This window comes from Lactuca saligna, chromosome 6, assembly GCF_052625555.1.
Source record: "Lactuca saligna cultivar CGN05327 chromosome 6, ASM5262555v1, whole genome shotgun sequence".
Classification (NCBI taxonomy): domain Eukaryota; kingdom Viridiplantae; phylum Streptophyta; class Magnoliopsida; order Asterales; family Asteraceae; genus Lactuca; species Lactuca saligna.
Genome location: NC_136422.1, coordinates 4,234,743 through 4,258,586, shown reverse-complemented (window position 1 = coordinate 4,258,586; position 23,844 = coordinate 4,234,743). Strand labels below are relative to the sequence as shown.

The 23,844-nt window shown below is 35.0% G+C and overlaps 2 protein-coding genes across 2 annotated transcripts; both read right to left on the bottom strand.

Annotated features, from left to right (window-relative positions):
- Nucleotides 1-5,415: 5,415 nt before the first annotated feature.
- HIP1 (HSP70-interacting protein 1) lies at nucleotides 5,416-9,210 on the bottom strand. Its single transcript, XM_078960780.1, has 11 exons — nucleotides 8,966-9,210; nucleotides 8,816-8,864; nucleotides 8,396-8,524; nucleotides 8,209-8,296; nucleotides 8,056-8,136; nucleotides 7,897-7,961; nucleotides 7,639-7,779; nucleotides 7,446-7,562; nucleotides 5,961-6,260; nucleotides 5,814-5,871; nucleotides 5,416-5,703 (listed from the first exon to the last, which is right to left on the bottom strand). Exons 1-11 carry the CDS (start codon nucleotides 9,073-9,075, stop codon nucleotides 5,606-5,608), a joined length of 1,236 nt encoding a protein of 411 aa, XP_078816906.1. The 5' UTR covers nucleotides 9,076-9,210; the 3' UTR covers nucleotides 5,416-5,605.
- A 2,917-nt stretch (nucleotides 9,211-12,127) lies between these two features.
- LOC145001809 (non-specific lipid transfer protein GPI-anchored 7-like) lies at nucleotides 12,128-13,886 on the bottom strand. Its single transcript, XM_078961154.1, has 3 exons — nucleotides 13,498-13,886; nucleotides 13,202-13,240; nucleotides 12,128-12,367 (listed from the first exon to the last, which is right to left on the bottom strand). The coding sequence occupies exons 1-3, from the start codon at nucleotides 13,808-13,810 to the stop codon at nucleotides 12,267-12,269; spliced, it is 453 nt and encodes a 150-aa protein (XP_078817280.1). The 5' UTR covers nucleotides 13,811-13,886; the 3' UTR covers nucleotides 12,128-12,266.
- Between the last annotated feature and the right edge of the window lie 9,958 nt (nucleotides 13,887-23,844).

The following is a 23,844-nucleotide window of genomic DNA, read 5'->3' as shown; positions in this document are numbered from 1 at the left end:
ACGCTAGCAGGCTCATAACCTGTAGGTGTTAATGAACTTGGGTGTTCATTCGCTGTATTCCATCCCCCTCATGGTTGCCTTATTTGACTTATATTGCTAAGGAACCCCCGAAGCATGTGTTGTCGCCCCGATGAAATATTCTTAGACTAGGTCCCTTATGTTAGTTGTCTTAGGGACGTAAGGTGAGAATAACGGGAATGGGTAATCGGGTGATCGTTGGTTGGTGGAAATTAAATATAATTATTTATTGTGGGTTGAAAACCCTATATGCTCACTAGTCTCCCAAGCCTGACCCACTCAGTTTTATTTGTATTACAGGAAGTGGCGCAAGGACGTAAGATGGATGAACCATCAAGTTGTTTTGTTTACAAGTCTGTATATGTATATATTTGTTTAATGACTTGTAATGTTATCGTTTATGCTTATTGGTCTGTATCGGAACATGACACCCCGAGTTTTGATTATATAATGAAGATACATTTATTTTATGAAATGCTTTGGTAAACATTGTTTTATCATGTTTTGTTTTTGGGAACAAATTCCGCAACTCTTTCAAATCAAAAGGATTTACTCTGAAATTATTTTAAAAGCATAAATGAAAATCGGTCTTTTCTGGCCGAGATTTTGGGGATATCACACACTCTCTCTCTCCCTATCTCTCTCCCCGACCACTTCTCCCCCTCTTTAGTTCAACTCCACCACCACCTCCCTGTTTTCTATTGTTCCTAATTCAATAAACCAAATTTGGAAACAAAAATTGGATTGTTTTTCTGGTGGTCCATTTTTCTAAGATGTGGGTTCTAATTTTGGGTTAGATTTGAATACGATTTTTGGATTTAAAGTTTTTTTTGTATCTGTTCATCTTGATGTTCCTCCTTATTTTTTCAGATCACAAGAAATTGGTGTTAAATACATCATCACTATATCTATCTGTATAATTTTGGTTTGAGATGAAGATATGTAAAATATTTCATCAAGTGAGTTGTTTGATTATGTATGGTTGGGAAGAAAAATAAAAGAGATGTTTGGGGGAGAAAAATAAGAAACAAGGTCTGGATGAAGAACACCATCCATAAGCTTTTCAATTTCTGTAACCTCAAGAAGGCATTCGGCGATGGCAACAATTGTTGAATTTTTAGTGTAGGCAGTGGGAGGTAGGGCTACTGTCGTTGCCCAAGGCAAGGCCGACGCCTTGGCTTCACCTTTTCCGGCTTGTTCAAAATCGATTTGGGGACTTCACTTTTTGGATTTAAGTTAGATCGGAAGCTCTTCGCTCTCTTTCATCTCGTTCTCTAATCCAACACTAACTTTGATTATGAATCTTGGAACCAAATTGGAATACAAAATTGGATTTGATTTTAGTAGAAAATTCAATTTGGGGACTTCAATTTCTGGGTTTAAGTTTGTCAGGAAGAACTGAAGCAGTGAGAGGAATCAACCATCAGCAACTCCATTGATCTAGGGCAGAGGTCGGTGCAGGCAAAGAAGGAAACAAGGAAGATGGAGATTTCAAACAACTACCATCTTGAATGCGTAGGAGATGAAGATGTATGCACCAAAAAAAATTTACATTAGAAGAGGGTGCTCTGACAAAGTCATTGTCGGTGAAGCAATGGTTGTAGAAGAAGATGTATTGATGGCGGTGTAGGTTTGATTTGTTTATGATGGTGGTAGTTCCAATTGGAAGATCGCGTCCAAAGATGTGTGTGTGTGTGTGAGAGAGAGAGAGGGGGGGGGGGGGGGGGGGGGAGGGGGTAGGTTGGGTTTATTTTGTTTTTGTTTTTCTTTTAATTGTAAGAATAAGAAAATAAATAAAAGAAATCAAAATATAATTACTTTAGGGGCATATTAGTCATTTTAGGTGGATGTGGACCAACACAAGAAAATACAGCTATATGGACCAAAACCACACAAGGTATCTAAATTGGACCAGTGGTGCACCAACATTTCGTTTTGGACCAAAAACTACAAAATTTTGCCAACCACGGTGACTATTTTTGCAATTTTGTCATATATATATATATATATATATATATATATATATATATATATATATATATATATATATATATATATATATATATATATATATATATATATATATATATATATATGAAAAGTAAAAGTTCACGTCATCATCATATTCTTTATTATCTAAATATATGATATGCATATTCTCTATTCACGTTTTCTTTGTGCTTACATTTTCAATAGTTCGTCAGTTCAAATTTTTAATCTTGACATGGTTGTTGTGTTCAAATTAGTGTTCGAGTATGCTTAGAAAGTGTAAAAGTCAGTCGGTTGATGAACTATGTGACGAATGGTCATATGAAGATTTAAAAGCTTTCAGTAGAAGTTGGACATTTGTACTTTAATCGCAAAATTTTCGAAAATGGGGAGTTTGGTGAAGAGAAAAGAAGTGCAAGTACTTTTGAAGTTAATGGCCACCCATATTTCAAGAATTGCAAATGTGGGGCTCCTAAAATGTATCTAAATCTTGTTTGGTACTCAACAAAAACTTTTTTGCTTTTTCTCACCTACTCTTAACGCTTTTGAGTTGGTGTTCAAGGATAACCTAGAATATTACAAATACTAACCTTTAACAAGGAAACCTTTGTAATATTTATTTTTAGGTTTTAAAAACATTATTATAGTCGCAAATGTTTTAAAAGCAGCATACATAAGGAAACAATATTACTAGTAGGCTAGTAGCTATTATATTATGGTTTTGTTCTAAAAAAAGAATTATGTTATATCCATAAACATTCAAAAGTATTATTTATAGTATTATGAAGTAAAAAAGAAGTGGAATGTAACGTTCATAAAATTAATAGTTAATAATTATTTCCGTTTGGACTATTGTGTACCGTTTGATTAAGAATAATTTGTTTGTGATTTTAGTGTCACAATGTTATTTTGTGTAATTGGAACTAACATATGAGTTAAAGAATTCATAATTTATACTCTAATATATATATATATATATATATATATATATATATATATATATATATATATATATATATATATATATATATATATATATATATATATATACGGTTTTGTGTGGAGTGCATGAATGTATAAGATCGAATTAAAAGCCGGTTTGACGACAAGTCTGGGGTCTGGAGGCAACAACCTTGGGTCCACGGTTTCTAAAGGGGCGGCGTCCCTTTGGCGGGGTCTAGGCGTAGCGCCTCTAGCGGGGTCCAAGGGGCAGAGCCTAAGAGAAACCCTAAATCCTCATTACATATGGGAACATAGTGGGAAATTAGGATTCTTAAGGGTGATTATGGTAAAACTAACAAAATTCGTTAGTTTTGGAAACCCTAAATCCTCATTAAATTTTGGATTTTCTAGCTTGCGTCTAAAGCAACCAATGATGACCAACCCTAAGAGAAACCTTAATCTCGTTTATTATATATTATATAAACGGCCCTTTTCTTTGAGAAGAGACATATGAAAATCATTAGCTTTCTTTTTCTTCAAACGAACACAGAATCCTTCTAGCAATTTGGCTTACAGCTTTTATGCCTAGAATCGTAAGTATCATTTTGGATTATCCTAAGTTGGATTTCTTGCAACCCATACATAGGGTAGAAATATCAGTTTGGAAAGTATTCACACGATCCAAATATTATTCAAATCCCCAACATAAACCCTATTATATCTAACATAATTGTGTATCGGTCATAAAATTTCAAATCTTTTCGCAACTGTGCAAATAAAATTTAACAAGGTGATAAATAGAAGATCTACATATATGATTACTTTATTTTAAATCAATAAATTACTAATGAAATTAGAAATCGGGAAAAAATGTTTTAAAAACTTGTTTTTTAGTTGAACCGTTCTTTTTACCGTTTCGACCATGTTTCCATAATTTTTATCTATTTTTTATTTTTATGCATACATATATACAAGGAAAATTGACACTGTAGCACAACGGAACTTTTGCTTTGTCCCAGATTGATCGCTAACTTTTTTTATTATTATTATTATTTTACCTGTTAAATAAGGTAATTAACCAATTTCATTCCGGATTCCCGGTTGCATTTAGTCTAGGTGTCATTTTTGTATTTTTTTTTCAAAATCAAAAATTAAACTAACAAAATCGTGGCTTTTCCTTTCATTTTTTTTTAATAAAAATCACAGGGGAAGGCGATCTCCTTCTCCATTCCTAGTACTAACCCTATCCGGTAACTCCTTTACCAACAATTGTCAACTCCTTTCGTTTCAACCTTCTCCGATATGTCCTGCACAAACCATCTCCGATGCCTTTCATCACAACCATCTATGGCATGTGTGTTTGCTTATAGTCTTGTGCTCACCAATGTAGCTCTCACGCTTCACTTAAATCGAGTTATCCTTTCCATCGACACAGATTCATGAGAGGGAAGGAGAACCACCGTTGTCGGATTTGGTCCCTGAAAGAAAAGGGAGGCAAGTGGGGAATAACTTTTGCTCATAAGTACAAACGATCTTTTTTATAGCTTAAAAAAAAAAAGATCGATTAAAGTGTGTGATGTGCATTTACAAACCAAATTCATCATGTATTGAAAATCACAAGTAGTTATAGAAAGTGAAGTGTGAGAATTTCGAGAATCCTGGATATGATTCATTTCCAATGTCATTGAATTGTTCGATTTGCATTGAAAATGAGTTGTTTTTAAGGGATTAAATGAAATTCAACTTTTCAATTCAAAGAAACTAGTTTGAAAGGTTTTTAGCGGTTCTAGCACAAGTTCAATTCGGTTTTTAAAGAAACCGCCTGGTTTGACCCGGTGTAAAAATTGACATAAAACAGATGATAATTGAAACGTTTATTTACCGGGTTCAAATTCAAAGATTTTTAACACATAAGGAAAAAAGTCATATGTGCCATTATGGTGATCGTACTAAATATCGTAACAAACGCGACCTCATTTTGTCCAAAGACCTTGAATCATGCTGAAAATAAAGAAACTGAATTGATTAACAGTTTAACACACAATTCATAGCCTTATTGCATAGTACGATAAGTAATTATTTAAAAAAACATTTTATTTCTCTTTTATTAATATAAACTCAAAACAATGTATCCATATGAAATACCCATTTAGGTAGGTTATGTTTGGTACGCGGTAATTTGTTATTTTATCGAGAAGAAAAATAATATGATATGTTTGACAAATTAAAGTGAAGTTTATATAACTACAATTGCCCAGTAAAATACCAACGATGCATGTCACCGATGTAACCCATTAAAATTTCTCCTTCTTCAATTGGTGACCGATCCAAGGTGGGCTTCCATACCACAAAATCATCTTGGCCCTCCCACCGATCAACTCATATGGATTACTTTACTTAGTTTATGTATTGTTGGTTGATCATTTTAGTTTCCATGTTGTTAGGAAGAAGTGAGACAACATTCCCTAGTAGAAGGTAGTTAATTCCAAATCAGACACATGACAACACTTTGTTTAAAGTCTTCCAATTCCAGTTGCGGTTTAAGTAAAAATGAAAACAAGAATGTCTTGAAAGGACCTTACAAAAATTGCACATTTTCTTTTCTAGTTAAAAAAGCTCACTCGTTTTAATAATGTAAATAAATGGTACTATGTTTTTAATTGGCCCCACCAAATTTGCTCATCATTTTAGCAATGAGTGGAGCCACCTTTGGGTTTGCTTGGTGCTTTGCAAGATTCGCTGGATTCTTCATCACTGCAAACAAACGATTAAAGATATTGTGATTATAAAATACTTTTATTTCTATATCTTTCCACAACAATAATGTTTACAAATATTTCCAAAACTGAAACTAAATTACATACCATCTTGCAGAGCAGCCATTACTTCAGGGTCTTTGAATGCAGCCATCAACTCAGGGTCCTGTGTACCCATTTCAATACATCAAATATTTACTTCATATATGTTTAAATTAAATGTAATCATCAAATGTAAAACTAAAAGTGACTCACATTTAAGATCTTGCTGTAGTCAATGCCACCTGGCATACCACCTCCAGCTGCACCGCCACCTGGCATTCCACCTCCTGCTGCACCGCCACCAGGGAACCCACCTGGCATACCACCTCCTGGGAATCCACCTGGCATTCCACCGGGGAACCCACCTGGCATCCCACCTCCTGGGAATCCACCTGGCATGCCACCAGGGAACCCACCTGGGAATGGCATGCCACCCGGGAATCCACCTGGCATTCCTCCAGTTCTTTCACTTGAAGATGCTTTTTCTTCTTTTTTAGCCTTTTCATATGCAGCCTGTGGATAACATGTGATGACATCAGTAATAGAAGAGGGAATGGAATGTTTGAATGAAAAAAAAAATCAGTTTGTTTGCAAGAAAGGAATGGAATGAAGCATTCCTATGTAGGGCTGTAAACGAACCAAACGAACACAAATAAGGTCTTGTTCATGTTCGTTCGTTTAAATTATCCGAACAACAAACGAACACGAACGGATAAACGAACGAGATTTTCTTGTTCATGTTCGTTCGTTTAACAAATTACTTTGTTCATGTTCGTTCATTTATGTTCGTGAAAATGGTAAACGAACAAAGATAAAAAAAACACAATTGAACATATATGAACATAAACGAACATATAATATAGCAATATAAAAAAATAATAATTGAATATAGATGAATATAAATAAACTTAAACGAACGAACGTAAACGAACATCATAAACGAATGTTCACGATCATAAATGAACGAACGAGACCATTGTTCATGTTCGTTCATTTAACTAAACGAACAATAATTTTTGTTCGTGTTCGTTCATTTATTAAATAAACGAACATAAACGAACTTCCCGCCGAACGGTTCGCCGAACGTTCAGTTCGTTTACAGCCCTATTCCTATGAAATGTGATTCCTTCTCTTGGACTGATTTTCATTCCATGGAGAAAGGCTGTTTTTTTTTTCATTCCTCCACACAATAGAATGATATATAAAAATTATAAATTACTTTTAATCATACAATCTTCAATAATACTAATATTAAAAATAATAAAAACTTCAATTAAATTGTTTTTATTTTACACGGATGACTAAATATATTTCTTATTATATAATTTTATTTCAAGATTTCATGTTATATACTTATTTTGTACAAATTTTTTAGATGATACATGCCTGTTTTTAACCATTTGAAATACATACAGCATATCAAACGCAACAAAATATGCTTATATATAATTTATTGAACAGTATGCTTTTACTTAATTAAAGTTCATATTTACAAAATATCGTTTTTTTTGGTCTATTTATCAATTTAGTTTCGCATACTTTTTTCAATCTATACATAACAAACAACATGTTTATACGGCTCATTCCATTCCTTCAACCAAACGCAACAATGGAATGTAATGATTCATTCCATTCAATTACGTTGTTCATTCCATTCCTTTGTGATTCCATTCCATCTTATTAAAAGAAAGAATTTACCTTGGCTTCAGCCCTGCGACGTTGCCTCTCACGTTCTATTTTCCTGTCCTCCCTTTCTTTTCTTAGCTTATCATATTTCCTACGGTGTTCCACAATCTTGTGTGCATTTGGTTCAACCTAAATGCACCACAAAATAAGAATCAGGATTCATAAATCAGTTTTGAAAAAATGATAATGTGGTTTGACAATTAACCTTCTTGAGAATGGTACTTATTTCTTCATCATAATCAATATTAGAAGCTACATGAAGATCTTTTGCAGCCTTTTCCCATTGACCGAGCATTGATAGTGCAATTCCACGTGACTTATAGCCTTTAGCAGAATCTGGATTTATCTGGAATTACTCATCAAAAAGTATATATATACAATGAGGTGAGATATGAAAGAAACTGATAAAACCAACAATAGACACCACTTGGCTTGTTGACATATATGGAAAAAAAAGAACTACCTGTAGAGCAGCATCAGCATCTCGAATCGCAGCATTTGGTTTCTTCATTTTGATATAAACAGAAGCTTTATTGAAGAAAAAAAAAGTTAAAAGAAATCACAGACAAGAAACTATAATCAAAAATGTAAAAATTTAGTCAAAACTCAAACTCAGTTGTACCTCTTGTTGCATACATAATAGCAGAAGTGGGGTTGAGCAGTATTGCCTCAGTGAGGTGCTCAATTGCTTCCTCTAGCTTGCCTGTTAACAACAATCAATTAGCACTAATTAAAAAGTAACAAGCATAACTTCACATGAAAAAGGGTAACAAACCATCAGAAATTGCTTCCATGCCCTTTGCTTTGGCCTCTTGAGAAGCATCACGATTTTCTTCAGAGACCTCCACTGAAGAATCTCCCATCTAAAAATGAAAACAAAGAGACACAAAAAGAAGTTAAGAGGAAAATACAAAATCACAAATTACAAACCAGAAAGATGGATGACAGAAGTAAGGACATACCTTTTGTGGTGGATCATTATCAGGCTCCACAGTCTCACCCTCAAATTCAATATCGGATTCTATTATCTCGTCCTCTTCTTCTTCAGGTTCTTCAAAATCATCTTCTTCCTCTTCCACTACATAAGGCTTCTGCAAGGTCAAAGTTGTTCAATAATTTAATAACCAGTCAATACAAATTCTCATTGTCAAACTTGTGATTCAAATGGATTTACATCAATTTTGAACTTGAAAGTTAGTTGACTCATGCGTATCAATACATTTGCATAAAAATAATTAGGTCACTCATACATCTATTTTGGATTAATTTCGTTAACAACGGCGTTCACACGATTATACAGCTTTTACCCCAAAAATGCTCCAATCATTTATATTCATTATCAACAGCTGTAAACAGTAAATAAATCAAGAAAAAAGAGGTACCGATTGCGATTCACTCTTGTAAGCAGATGACGGAAGTTTAGCTCCGAGGCTGAAATCAAAAACCAAACATGTTTCATACGAATTAGTATAAATCTATAATCAATCAAAAAGGACGTGCGACAAAACCGCATATTGTATGAATGCATTTACCTTTCAAGATAGTCGCGGAAGAAGGAGAGTGAAGGATCGCTGAGAATGGAGGGATCGGATTTGCACCGACTGATAAATATCTTTAGTTGCTCTAGTTTAGCGGCGTCCATCGCCGTTGCAGATTTGCCGGAAAAAATGGAAACTAAGGGTTTACGATTTGTGTAGAGTTTTGGGGGCGGTTTTCGTTAGCTGGGCGATGGACTGGAGGTGACTTCAGACTTGAGTCACAAAGATGATTCCAGGAGCTTCCATTTACAACTATTTTAAAGTATATTGTAAAAATGGTCCTTCGACTATTTCGCAATATTCACTATTTGTTTTTGATTTCTGACTTTTAATGATTTTGTTCAAAAATCTAAATCATGTAGAAGGTTTATCGAGAAGGTAAAAAAGTTAAACCTTACCCTAAGAGTATCACCTCACATAGATGTTAAGGTTATCAAGTGAAAGGCAAATCGTAGAGTATTAATAGTCGATGGAGCATGTAGAATTTTGAACCTAAGACCTTGTGGCCATGGACTAGAAAGCATGCCCCAAATCTTGTGAGTGTAGAGACTGTAATTGATCACGTGTGTATAGATAATATTTATTAAGTTTGGAACGAGAGATTGACCCATCGAACCGAAGGCATTCAAAATTGCATTGACAAAGGTGAGGCTGAGTATGTACAAGGTGTAGGAGGCATTTGGTTGGGTTTCATAGTTAGACTAAATTGGGTATATATGTGGTTTGGACTAAGTTGAGTGTATATGTGGTTTTATATGAATCTACCATTTTTGTTTAATCAGTCTTTCCAACCTAGCATATTAATTTAATGTGTCTCAAGTAGATTTGTTAGTGTTATCTGGTATTAGTGATGTATGATTGGTTTGTGGTTAGAGTAGACATGACAATGCGACAGCGAATTGACATTGATCCAAACCCTTTTAACAAATTTGATAATCCAATCCAAACCCGCTTCGTAATCTGTAGGGTTTTAAATAATTAAACGCATACATTTATCCACTTAATCAATAGATATACAAACTCATCCCGTAACCCGTAAGTTTTTCAAATAATCAACACATTTTATTTAATTCTTAAAAATATATATTATAGCTCACTACTTAGCTTACTATTTAACAGAACATTTCTTAAATAAAAGAAATGTTGATTTAAAAAGTATATTAATACTTGAATATTTTCGGTTGTTATTAAAAATCATTATTGGTATTACTTCCGATTTATTTCTAACTGTCAATTGTAGTGATAGAGAATACCAGTTGCAAACTTTCTTTCGACTCGTAAATGAATTTATTGAGTTATAAACGAAATTGGCGATTGTTTGATGAAATATAAATGAAATAACATCATAATTTTTGGTAAAATTGAAAGTCTATAAGTCAACTCTAGAGTCCTATCTAGAAATAGTTCGGTCTTTGGGTTTTGTCCCTTGTATTTGCAAATGAAATTAAAATTAAACCTTAAGCAATATAAAATATAAGTATATAATTCTAAAATTTGTAACGGACCGATTATAAACGGAACGGACCAGTAATGATCCATACCCAACCTTTTTAATAAAATAGTTAGCGGGTATAAGTCGTTAACGGGTAAACGAAACAAAAAACCATGCTCCAAACCCATCTCGGACAGGGGCGTAGCTAAGCATTCACAAGGTAGGTCCTAAGACCTACCTTTTTTTTTCAATACAACAAATATATAAAGAAAAAATTTAGGACCTATCTTGTTTTTGCTAAAAGACTTGCACTTTCATATTTTTTTCAGTTTAATTTAAATAAGGAATCACGTTGTTTTTAGTTCTAGATTCACTACTGATTTCGGATCAGGATCAAAGTCCGTTTTGTTGACGAGTCTCTATTAGAGACATGTTTTAGTTCATTTATTTATCCTTGGATTTAGTACTTATACATTTCCGTTGTGTACATCCCTTCTAGCTTTTGTTTAGAGTTTAGACATTCTTAATTTTTATTGGAATGTTTAAACTTTATGATTTTTGAATGTGTTTTTCATGATTAATATATTTAATGATGATATAATATTATTTTCAAATTAGACATGTTTTGCAGGAATTTATGGTTTCGTGATTATGATTAATACGTTGAAATTTGTTTTCATGATTAATATGCTTAATCATATAATGTAATGTTATATTCAAATTGGACATGTTTTGCATGATTTCACAATTAATGTCAAATTGAAGACGAGTTTACAAATAGGATAGTGAATAGCTTGGTCTAAGCTATACATAAGCATGGCCTCAAATGTCTCTAGGTCCCAACCAATAATGATCTCCATACCCTTTGGACTCATGTCACTATTAGATTACCAATGCCACACACCAAACACTTCAGAATAACAAACAAATAACTTTAAGGTTACGTATGTGATTCCAAAATAACATAGTTAAAATCGATTATATCAAAACATATATTTTCTATAACATAAACCTCTTAACAACGTTAGAAACTATCAATTCTAAAAATGTAAACATCCAAATTAAATCTACCCAAGATTAGGAGTATGCACAAATTAATCAATCCAATTACGAGCCAACCAATCGGATTGGATATCCGATTACAATTAAATTGGATTGGATGCAATATTTTAAAATTCATTTGGATTGAATAAATTATTGGATCAGCCAGAAAATCCAATAAATAACTAAACCTATCGATCCAATTGGATATCTAATTTTAATCCAATAAATATTCAATATTATTAATCAAATCCAAATAAAATTATTAATTATTCAATTAAAAAAAATTGGAGGCTTGAAGTTAATATTACTTTATGTAATTGTGTAAGGTTTATTTTTAGTTATCATATGTATAATTTGTTGAATAATGAATAATCAATGAAGCAAACCAAAAAAAAAATATACAATGGATAAAATCAATCATGTCCAACATCCAATTCTATCGGTTCGATTTATTCGTGTTTTGTTTACTACATTTGATTGGATCTGTTGACAGAATCCAACATCCAATAGATGATTGGATTGGATCGGATCCATCAAAACTCAATGAATTTGATCTGACCCCTACCCAAGATTATATGATCATAAATAAATTTTGTTGGATGTTAACTAAAAATATGCATTTGAGACATAAAAACCCATTTATTTTGAATGAAAAGAAAACGTAATTAAGTAAACACATGGAAAACTAATAGCCTTGATTTATTAAACTACACTCTTAAGAACCATAAATAAATATATATGGTTTTTACACCAAGAAGTATATAACATATGATGTCACAACAATAAATCATATATGAAGACATTTCTACAACTCCCAACTTAAAATAACATCATGCAAGCCGAAATCAATAGTAAACCAATAACCCCACTTGAAGCAATTTTACCCACACCGTTTCCACCCCCAGCCCCAGGGGTCCTACCTGTAAAATACACGTAACTTTAAGGATGCTACTATAAATATTTTAATTAAATTGCATTCAAACCAAATATGAATTTTATAAATATAAAAAATGGTGTTTTTAACTTGTATGTATTGATAGTATAAAAAATCAAAGATGCAACTTTCCATAATTCTTTTTGCCCAATGATCATATTATTAAATAAATATGTAGTTCATAATTATAAAACACAAGTTATTAAAATATTTTTGGTTTAGATATTTCAATGGTAAACAGTTCCTGGTCAAAATTGAAGGCCACCGCTTAGTCAATTGACCGAGTCAACTCCAACATAATTTCCACGATCAAGCAATTATTTTGTACATTTAAATTCCCACCAATATTCTTATAAATGTATAAATAAATAAATAATTTAGTTGCAAAAAATGGTGATTTAATTTAAAATTTTTTCATAAAATAACACGAAATTATTTTTATGTGTCAAATAAATAACAATTTCGTAATGACACTTGTGAATTCGTTGTAAATTCATTATAATTGAATTTTTTTTTCATCTAAAACAATTTGTTTAGAATTTTTTTTTTCTTTTTTTGCAGTAAAAAAAAAAACACAATATTTGACGTGAATTAGTTTCCAAAGAAAACGGACCTAATCAGAATTGAAGAGCGATAATTGACGAATAAGGTATCAAATGTTATAGTTTAATTGCACTAATTATGATTAATATTTATGTTCATGTAGATTAAACAGGATCGTTGTTTCTCTTGATATAAATCTAATTTTACCCAAGTAATTAATCAGAAATAATAGTGACAAAATTAGGTAAAACATAGTAAGGAGATCATGAAGTAATACCTGGTGGAGTTTGAGTTGTGGATCCAGTTGGAGATTGAGCTGCAACATTTAATCATATAAAAAATTAGCATACATAGCAGTATATCATCAATCGATGGATGCTTTATGATGATCAATTCAAGTTCTTCTGTAGTATAATTTTATCAACCATCTGTTTGAAATAATCAAATGGTGATATTGATTTTACTGAATTATCGGCTTAATAGGTGGATCAAAAAACATCGTACTTAATGATTTGGTATCGTGAGATCTAAAAAGCTAAAGCGAAATAGTGATGAAGGAAAAGGATCGCTAACCAGTAGTGTTACAGGCGGTAGTGTCAGAGGGGATTCCACACAATTGAGGAAGACGAAGTGCCTGAGCAACATTGATTCCGATTCCAGACAAGAAGGCAGGATTCTCATACAGGTTACACAGACATTGTAGATCGGTGGCCACCGCCTCCTTGATCGGATCGCAACAGGAGTTGGGCGGCTTTGTGGTGGCGTTGAGGTACTGAGCGCACGGGAGTAGCTTCGACGCACAGTCTGCCTGCGCCTGTGCCGTCGACACGGATACAGACATCACCATGAGCGCAACCACCACCGTGAGTAAGAAAGAAGAAGCCATCTCTGTGGATGATTTTTTTTTTTCTCTCTCTCTAAAAGTTAAAAGGACGACGATTGGTTGACGATTGAAAAAGGCAAATGGTTTAATTTATAAAGGGTCATGTACTCATGTTGAATAGCTTGAGTTTTATTTCGTAAAAGAAAAAAAAAAGATATAAATATATAATTAGACTATTATTCTTACAAGTTCTTTTAGAGTTTAATATAATGTTTTTTTTATTGTTTGAGTTATTTTTTGCGTCAATAATAATATCAATATTTTAAAAGAAAAAGGCAAATTAATAAACTCGTGTCTCATTTAACCAATAAAGAACCAAAATATCGTGTTTGACGAAGATTACGGTCTTTCCTATCAAATGGACCAAACTGCAAAATATAATTTTGAATCTGTTTCATTTTTTTTTTTTTTTTGGCCAAGAATATTATGAAAAAATGGAGCTAAGTTTGTTGGGAAAATACCGACAATAACCAAAAAATATGAGGTATTTTTAAAATTTAGACATGAAAATGAATATTTACAGGTGTAGACATGCATTCCGTGGAGGTAGCTCAATGGAGCTCCGCGGAATAACAAAATCGTAATTAAATCAACGTTTAAAAAAAAAACTCAAGATCCATTCCACGGAGCTACAGTAAATTCCGTGGAGGTAGCTCCGAGGAATGGATCTCGAGTTTTTTTTCCCCGGATCGAGTCTTCGGAGTTTATATTTATTCATCAACTAATTATTTTCAAGAAAAGATTATGATAGTATGATAATCTTTTTTTGAAAATAATTAGTTGGGTAATGAATATAAACTCCGAAGAATCGATGCGGGAAAAAAAAAAAAAAAACCCTCAAGATTCATTCCTCGGAGTTACTTCCGCAGAGCTCCGCGGAATCTACTGTAACTCCGCGGAAAGGATCTTGAGTTTGTTTTTTTTTTTTTTTTTTTACGTTGATTTAATTACGATTTTGTCATTCCGCAAAGCTATAGTAGATTTCACAGAATGCATGTCTATACCCGGAAATATCCATTTTTATGTCTAAATCTTGAAATTACCACCTGTTTTTTTTACTATTACTGGTATTTTCTCAAGTTTGTTTATTGTTTCGCATGGATCTAAGAGTTGCACAACAGTTTCAAAATAATAATAATAATAATAATAATAACTAGATGGGGAACCCCCGCGTTGCGGGGGTCGGATGCGACAATTTTTTCCGTTGTTTGTTCTTTGAAAATGTTTATAGTTTGAGTTGCTCAGTCTTTCCCTCTTTAACTGATCTATAAACAAATAAATAAATAAGAAATAAAAAAACATCACTGAATCTGTAAGCAAAACTAATAAAGTGATAATTAAACGAAAACATAGGAACCTATAATGCTACAAATAACCAACGGAAGAGCGACAAAAAAGACAAAAAGGAATCAACCTTAAAATGATCCAAATATAGTTGAGGGACCATTCCTGCCAAAAAAAATATTAATATGATTAAATACTAATAATATGTAATAAAAGACAAGGGTTATGACAAATTCAAACGAAAGTGAAAGGGTTGTTTGTGAACAAAAACATAAAATTGAAGGGTGAATGTTGTAACACTAATTTAAAAAAGAAATTCCAACCTATCAAAACAAAATACTATTAAATTTTTTCATAACTTTAATATATATATATATATATATATATATATATATATATATATTTTTCTACGTAAACAACATATTTTCATGAGAATAAACATCATATTTTAATAGGGAAATATACAGCATGTCAATATTCTCCCCCATCATGGGTGGAGCTTTATTAGGACTAGAGGGGTTATGCCCCTGATTTTTTTTGTTACAAATAGCCCATACGCTTTAATTTTATATATATTAGACCCAAAGAAATTTGTATGTGGCCCTCCTGTTGACCGATTTTTATACATATTATATTTTCTCCCCCCCCCCCCCCCTCTCCAAAAAAAAAAAATCATGTGTTGAAGCTCCGCCCCTATCCCCCATATGGTCTAGCAACAATTTTGTGATGTCGGGGACCTATGTAATAGGTAGGTTATTTGCTCACTCGGCCATCACGTATACTCACAATTGTCGGGTCTGTGGTCTAGCTGGCCACGATTGTGATCCGTACACACCATGTAGGTCGGTCGTGGTTCGGCGGCTTCGTTGTAGTTTGTTGTGGGGAGGAGGAAAGGAAACGACCAATGGGAAGAAGACTTGCTCATACACACAATATTTTCACAACCAACAAAAATGGACCCCCCCCCCCCCCGCGCCAGTTCCCGACCATGGAATCACCTCAAGGTGATTTTATTAAAAAGATCGAGATGTCATTGTCAATACAATACATAAGTATAAATAGAAATAGTACAGACCTTACACCATCTATTATCCTAATGACATATAATCCATTGATATCTCATCAGATCATCACTCATGTGTTCTATGGTCGCTACCTGTAATACAAGAAACTGAATTTGTCAGGCTTGGGAGTCTGGTGAACACATACAATTTTCAACCCACAATAATTAAGTTCATTAATTTCATCAAATCATTCAACCCGATTACTCGTTCTCGTTATCCTCACTTTCTGTCCCTAAGGCATTTAATTCATGAGACCTAGCCTAAGGATCATCATCGGGATGACAATATTGCTTAGGGGAATCCTCCGCAATATATGTCAGTAAGGCAACCATGAGGGGGATGAAGTACACCGGTGAACACATCGTTCACCAACACCTACAGGTTGCGAGCCTGCCAACATTCCATTAGACTGTCTAGGATAGTCTGTGGTCGTCATCTATACTCTTCTAGATGACTAAATCAGCTTAAACATCGAGACCTCTCATCAATTATTTCATCATCTATATCATCTATCCATCTTTACCCATCATACTTATAGGTATAAAATACATATACAATTTAAATCGAATAAAACATGTATATTTTGTTCATCCAACATATATATTAAGAACATAGATAATATGCTCACATAGCATGTAATTTATATTAAATACTTCATATCTATGTGTAAGATAAAAGTAACTATGCACTCACTTGTTAAAGTGATGATTCCAAACTCGGGTAGCGTTTCGCTTCTAACAATTTATTTTTCTTCGACGAACCTAGTATCATTATCACTAGATTTTAGTCTAATATTTATTGCGACTAATTATTAATCTAGATTTATCATTAACTAAAGCTCTACGAGCAATATTATTTTTTCTTGTATTATATAAGTGTTAAACAATACTTTTCAACTACAATGTACAGACAGGGGTCAAACATGAAACACAGAGGGCATGACCATTTTGGCATTTAAGCTGTTCTAAAATCCAACAAGTCTATGTGGTCCTTCAAACCAGATTCCTCGTATCGCGAGCAGTTAAAAGCTATTATAATAACTCTTTGTATAATTTATAATATTTAGCACATATATTATTTATAGGTTCACAATAACGATAATAAACTTAAACATAAGTTATACTTAAAGTAGGGTAAGCATAACTCACTTACAATGGAGTTTAGCTAGGAGTCAGGCTTTGCAGGGGCAAAACTTCTAAGCCAAAAGCTCTTCTTCTCGGAGCCTTCGTGGTAATATGAAAACCATAAAACACAGGTGGAACACTAACTCTACTGGAACGTCTAAGAGGTAAGGACTCATGAATCGGTTCAACATGAGTTTCCTCCTCAAGTTGAACGCCATCGTTAGAGGTTCCTTCATCGCTTGATTCTTGAAGCTCTTCAAGATCAATTTGCCTCCCACTATCCTCTTGGCTTATGAGTTCTCGCTCTCGGAAAACCCCTCACCTCGCAACGAAGACAACATTGTCATTCGGTTTATAGAAGAGATAACCAAAGGACTTCTGCGGATAGCTGATGAAAATACACCACTCACTACGAGGTTCGAGTTTGTTGTGAGTCTCTCATCTTACGAAAGTCTCGCAGCCCCAAACCTTGATATGTGCCAATGAGGGAGCTTTCCCTGTCCACATCTCGTGAGGTGTTTTGGCAACCTTCTTTGTAGGGACTAGGTTAAGGATATGGGCGGCATTCTCTAAGGCATACTCCCAAAATGAGATAGGTAACGAAGCACGACTCCTCATGGAATGAACCATGTCCAAAAAGGTTCGATTGCGCCTCTCAGCCACACCATTCAACTACAGTGTCCTAGGTGGCATCAATTGCAAAACAATTCCACATTCCTTGAGGTAGTCGTGGAATTCAAGACTAAGGTACTCACCACCTCGACCGGATCGAAGCATCTTGATTTTCTTGCCCAAATGATTCTCCACTTCTTTTTTAAACTCTTTGAACTTTTCAAAGGTTTCTGACTTGTGCTTGATTATGTAGATATACCCATATCTGCTATAATCATCGGTGAAAGTCACATAAAAGCGGTTTTCATCCCTTGTGGTGGATTTAAAGGTCCCACATACAACGCTATGTATGAGATCCAATAAACCTTCACCCCTTTCACAAGTTCCAGTGAAGGGTGATTTGGTCATCTTTCCAAGTAAACAAGATTCACACTCGTCATCGTCCCTAAGGTCAAATGACTCTAGCACTCCATCCTTTTGGAGTTGGGCTATGAGCTTCTTGTTGACATGTCCAAGACGACAATGCCACAAGCATGCTTTGTCCAAAAAATTGGAAGAATCGATATGCAACACATTATTTCCTAAGTTGTCTACAACCATCACAGTTTCATATATACCATTACAAGGCAATGCTTCAAAATAGAAAGAACCATTAAAGAAAGTATTAATAGAACCTTTTTCATTATTAAACGAAAAACTAAAACCTTGTTTATACAAACCATGAAAAGAAATAAAGTTTCATGTCAATTCTGATGAGTAACAAAAATTATTCAAATCTATACCTAACCCACTACTAAGCACTAAATAGTAAACTCCAATCTTGGTGACAGGCGACACTTTCCTATTCCCCATGATCAAGTTTATCTTCCCATGCTCCGCATCCCTACTTCTTCTTAGGTCCTGCAAATCATAACAAATGTGAAAACCACATCCTGTATCAAGGACCCAAGATATAGCATGTGATGAGTTGTTAGAATGAATAATATAAATACTCGCGAAGGACAGATTTATCTTCCCATCCTTGATATCTTGCAAGTACTTCGAGCAACTTCTTTTTCAATCCCCTTTCTCATAGCAGTAGTAGCACTATGCATCCTTCGGGTTGGAGGAGGGTGCAGTGGGACCAGCCTTGGTTCCACTTGAAGAGGTACCATTATGGGACTTTCCTTTATGGTGTCTCTTAGAGGGATCCTTTCTCTTCTTACCCTTTCCTTGCCAAGACGAAGGTGGTAGCAACATGATTTGATACAACTGATTTGTCTTTCACACTACTCTCAGCAGTCCTTAGCAGGCCTTGAAGCTTGCTTAAAGTGATCTCCTCCTTGTGCATGTGGTAGGTCACACTAAATTGGTTGTAACAAGGAGGTAAGGAGTGTATAATGGTATTTATGGCCAACTCCTCATCGAAGTTAACATTTAACTTCAGCAAGCGATCCAGATACCTCTACATTTTCTGCAGGTGGTCCGTGATGGACTCTCTATCCTTGATTTTGGTAGTGATCATCGAAGCGATGATCTCGTACCTTTCCCACCTCGCGCTTTGATGGTACCTATCCATCAAATCTTGATGCATCTCGTAGGGGTAGTAGTCCTCGTAGGAATTTTGAAGTTCAACAGTCATCGTCGTGGGCATGATGTAATGAACTTTCGTAGCATCTCGCTCATGAGCTTCAAATGCAACAATCTCTTCGGGAGTAGTAGTGTTGGTGTCAACCTCATTAATCTCCTTGTCGAGAACATACTCCTTGTCCTCGTAGTGGGTGACCATGCAGATATTACAGATCCAATCATTGAAATTGGTTCTGTCAAAAATCACCCTCCCACACAAATTCATGAGTGAGAATGAGCCAGCAGGGGTTGAGCTAGAAGCGTTGGTCTTTGAATTAGACACCAAATGAGAAATTAGGGCTCTGACCCAACACAATTATTCACAATGTAGAAAAGGGATGTCGTAATCTAGAATGCAAATGATTTGAAGGTAAGTGAATGGCTATTCACTAATTTCCACCATGAAAAACGAAAAGAGTTTTGAGTTTTAAATGAATTGAAATTCCTAGATTCTTTTGAGATTCATTGAACTTTTCAATGGCATGTTTAAATCTTGGTATGCCCTTCAAGTTTGTGATTAGGATACCAATGATCACAAACAAAGTGTGAATAACCATGCAAATGTACTTGGTACTCTAGATGTTACAAATCACCTAATCAATGTCTAGTTAACCACACACGCTCCATTGATCTATGATAAAAATCAAGCTACCCTTTTCCACCTTTGCTAGTCCCAAATTAGTGTGTCGGTTATCCACACACGCTCTACTAATGACTTGGCAAGGGTGCAAAGTGAAATTTCATGGAATAGCATCATTTTTCACATTTTTCCTAAAGTAACTAAGATTGGGAATTTTATAAAAAAAATAGTTACTTTATATAATAGTTATACTTTTAATTAGGAACTAGATGCCCTATCCTACCCATTTGGCTAATGACGCTCTACCAATCAATGAAGCAGTGGGTGAGAGTGCGCACCCATCAAACTGCCATTTTATAGGCAACAACTTTATACCCCTCTTATAGACCGACTTCGTGAATGAGGCCAACAAACGGTAAGACTAGCTTAATCTTATACATATATTTTTATTAGTCTTATAATATTATAATAGTATAAGGGTTGAATTTTAAACTTGTAAAATTCTAGGATTTAAAATTTAAATATTCAAAATTAAACTTTTAATCAAAAATTTAAATTCCAAAACTTGAGGGCAAGTTTTGAAACTTTTCAAAACTTTTTAGATCAAATTACAAATAATTTAATTAAACAATTAATTAGTGATTATCTAAATTTGACCTAATCCAATTTCATGGCAAGATAATACAATCAAATAATTCAAATAATTAAAGTTATCATATAAGGCAACAATTATCTAATCAATTTGCAATTATCTTCTATTTTGATAAGGATAATCATATCATTTTAATAAAAAATGGATTTTATTAATCAAAAACATTTTTGGTAATTATCAAAATAAAAAATAGGCCAAAACCCGGAAGATCTGCTCTCTGACTCTCCGACTCGCCGAGTCACTGACTGGACTCGTCGAGTTCATCTGGCTCGTTGAGTTCATCCGGTGACTCAACGAGTTCAACTGTCAGAGGGCAGAAAACTCGATTTTTCAAGAAGTGAATGATCAAAAAATGCATCAAATACAATAAAAAACAACTTATGCTCTGATACCACTGATGGGTTATGAGCATTACATCAATCATATGGTGTGCATTCAAACACTAAAGCTTTGGATCTAGGTTTCTCTAATTGTACATGCAAATCATCCAAAGCTTGTAAACCCTAATACTAGCATACAAAAACCGAAATTAATAACTAAATCAAGTTTAGATGCTTACCTTTCAATTGTAGCAAGAATCTTCAACCCTTGAGAGCTTTAGTATCACAAGTGTAATATGTCTAATCAATCACAAACACCAAGGAAAGTCGGATGGTCTTTGGAAAGAAGGGAATGGACTCAAAAGTGGCTCTAGATCTCTAGGGTTCAAGGTGTAGCCGATTTATGAAGCCCTAAGGTCCTTTATATAGGTGAGCTGCTAGGGTTTCAGTCAAAACCCTAATTAGATTGCTTAGGCCTTAAGCAGTCCAAAGAACCTTCCAGAATAAGGCCTTGGACATCAACATTGAACCCATCCCGAATATAGAAGCATCACAATAAACTACAACGTCCTCCACTCCCTCGAGAATGGCTAACAATGGGGCTTCGCATAATATATGGTGAAGAGTCTCAAATGAGGCCTGCTGCTCAGCCCCTCAAGCAAAAGTAACAGCCTTCCGGGTCAATCTGGTGTGAGGGACGACAATCTTGGAGAAATCTCTGATAAACCTCTGATAGTAGCAGGCCAAGCCTAGAAAACTTCTGATCTCGGTCGGGGATCTTGACACCTCCCATCTCATAATTGCCTCAATCTTGGCCGGTTTGACCAAAATCTCATTCTAATTAACGAGGTGTCCCAGGAATTGGACCTCTCATAACCAGAAATCACACTTGGAGAATTTGGCGTAAAGCCTCTTTGTCCTCAATACTCCAAGAATCTCTCTAAGATGCTCATCATGTTGATCTCTGGATCTCAAATACACCATAATATCGCCAATGAACACGATCACCGATCGATCCAACATAGGCTTGCACACCCGGTTCATGAGGTCCATGAACGCTATCGGTGCGTTGGCGAGTCCGAAAGGCATCACCACAAACTCGTAGTGCCCGTAACGAGTCCTAAAGGTCGTCTTCTGGATATCCTCCTCACAAACTCTCATCTGATGATATTCAGATCTTAAATCAATCTTGGAGAACCAAGACGTCCCTTGCAACTGATCGAACAAATCGTCAATCCTCAGTAGTGGATAATGGTTCTTGACCGTCAGCTTGTTCAACTCCCGGTAATCGATAAACATTCGGTGTGAACAATCTTTTTTCTTTACAAAAAGGATCGACGCTCCCCACGGTAAGCTACTCGGTCAGATAAAACCCTTCCCCAATAGCTCTTGTACCTGCGAGGATAACTCTTGCATTTCTGGTGACACAAGGCATTAGGGTGCCTTGGCAATAGGCGCCGCTCTCGGAACCAAATCAATCCGGAACTCCACCTGCCTATCGGGAGGCACACCCGACAACTCCTCAGAAAAAAACATCTGGAGACTCGCACACTATCAGAACCTTGACAATAGAACCCAGCCTCTCTGTAGCAACCTGTGTATCCATCAAGTACGCCAAAAAGCCCATACAACCCTCCTATAGACTCTATCTCGCTCTAGTAGCAGAGCAGAAAGCTGATCCAGATCTGGTACCCTCGCCATACACCGTAAGTACTCCCCCACTAGGGTCTCGTATAGTCACCAAGTGACGCTCACAATTGATCATATCTCCAAACCGACTCAACCATTTCATACTCACTATGATACCAACATCACCCATTGCGATCGGTACCAGGTCTATCGGGAACTCAACACCAAAAATCTCTAGTACACATCCTCAGATTACATTAGTAGCAAAAACAACATGCTCGTCGGCTGTAGAAACCTTCAGAGGTTAACTCAACACCTCACGTTCAATACTAATGTGACGACTAAAAGCTAAAGACACGAAGCATCGACTCGCACCAAACACAGCCGAAGGTACATTTGAATCCCTCAAACCAAGGCTATGATACCAACTTGTAACACCGTAAATTTTCAAATAAATTTTTCATTTAAAATCACATTAATATCCTTAGCTCAATCACAAAATCTCCAAAAACATCAAGTTATCAAAACACATGTTCATAAATTGTTTAAAACACATACAGGATCCTCCAAAATATATCTCCAACTCTTGTGTGTACAACCAAGTTGGTGTCTTCCCGTGATCCTAAGAAGTACCTGAAACACATAACACATAATACGGTAAGCACGGAACTTAGTGAGTTCCCCAATATACCACACATTTCTCATTAGCCTCTCATGGCTATGCTCAATATGACCCTCTGGTCAATGTGACTAAGTGGGACCCTCCGGTCCCACAGCTCAGGTGGACCCTCCGGTCCTAACTCAGTAAGCTCAAAATAATAAACAACATAAATTACAAAGACATAATGTAGGATATCACAATACTCAATATAAGCACATAAGACCCTCTGGTCACACAAAGATTACCACTCTATGTAAGTATAGTGAGAAGACTCACCTCGTAAGCAAGCAAACAAATAACCTCGTACACAAATCTCGAATTAGCCTCCACCTAACACATATGATAAATATCTATAATTAACACTTAAATCATGATTCTAAATAAACTAAGTTATTTTCTCACTCAAACTCTTGGTATGGCAAACGGCCATTTTACCCCCCATGGTCCCCATAACCCATATCTTGACCAAACCCTAAAGTCAACATAAGTTAACACTTGAGTCA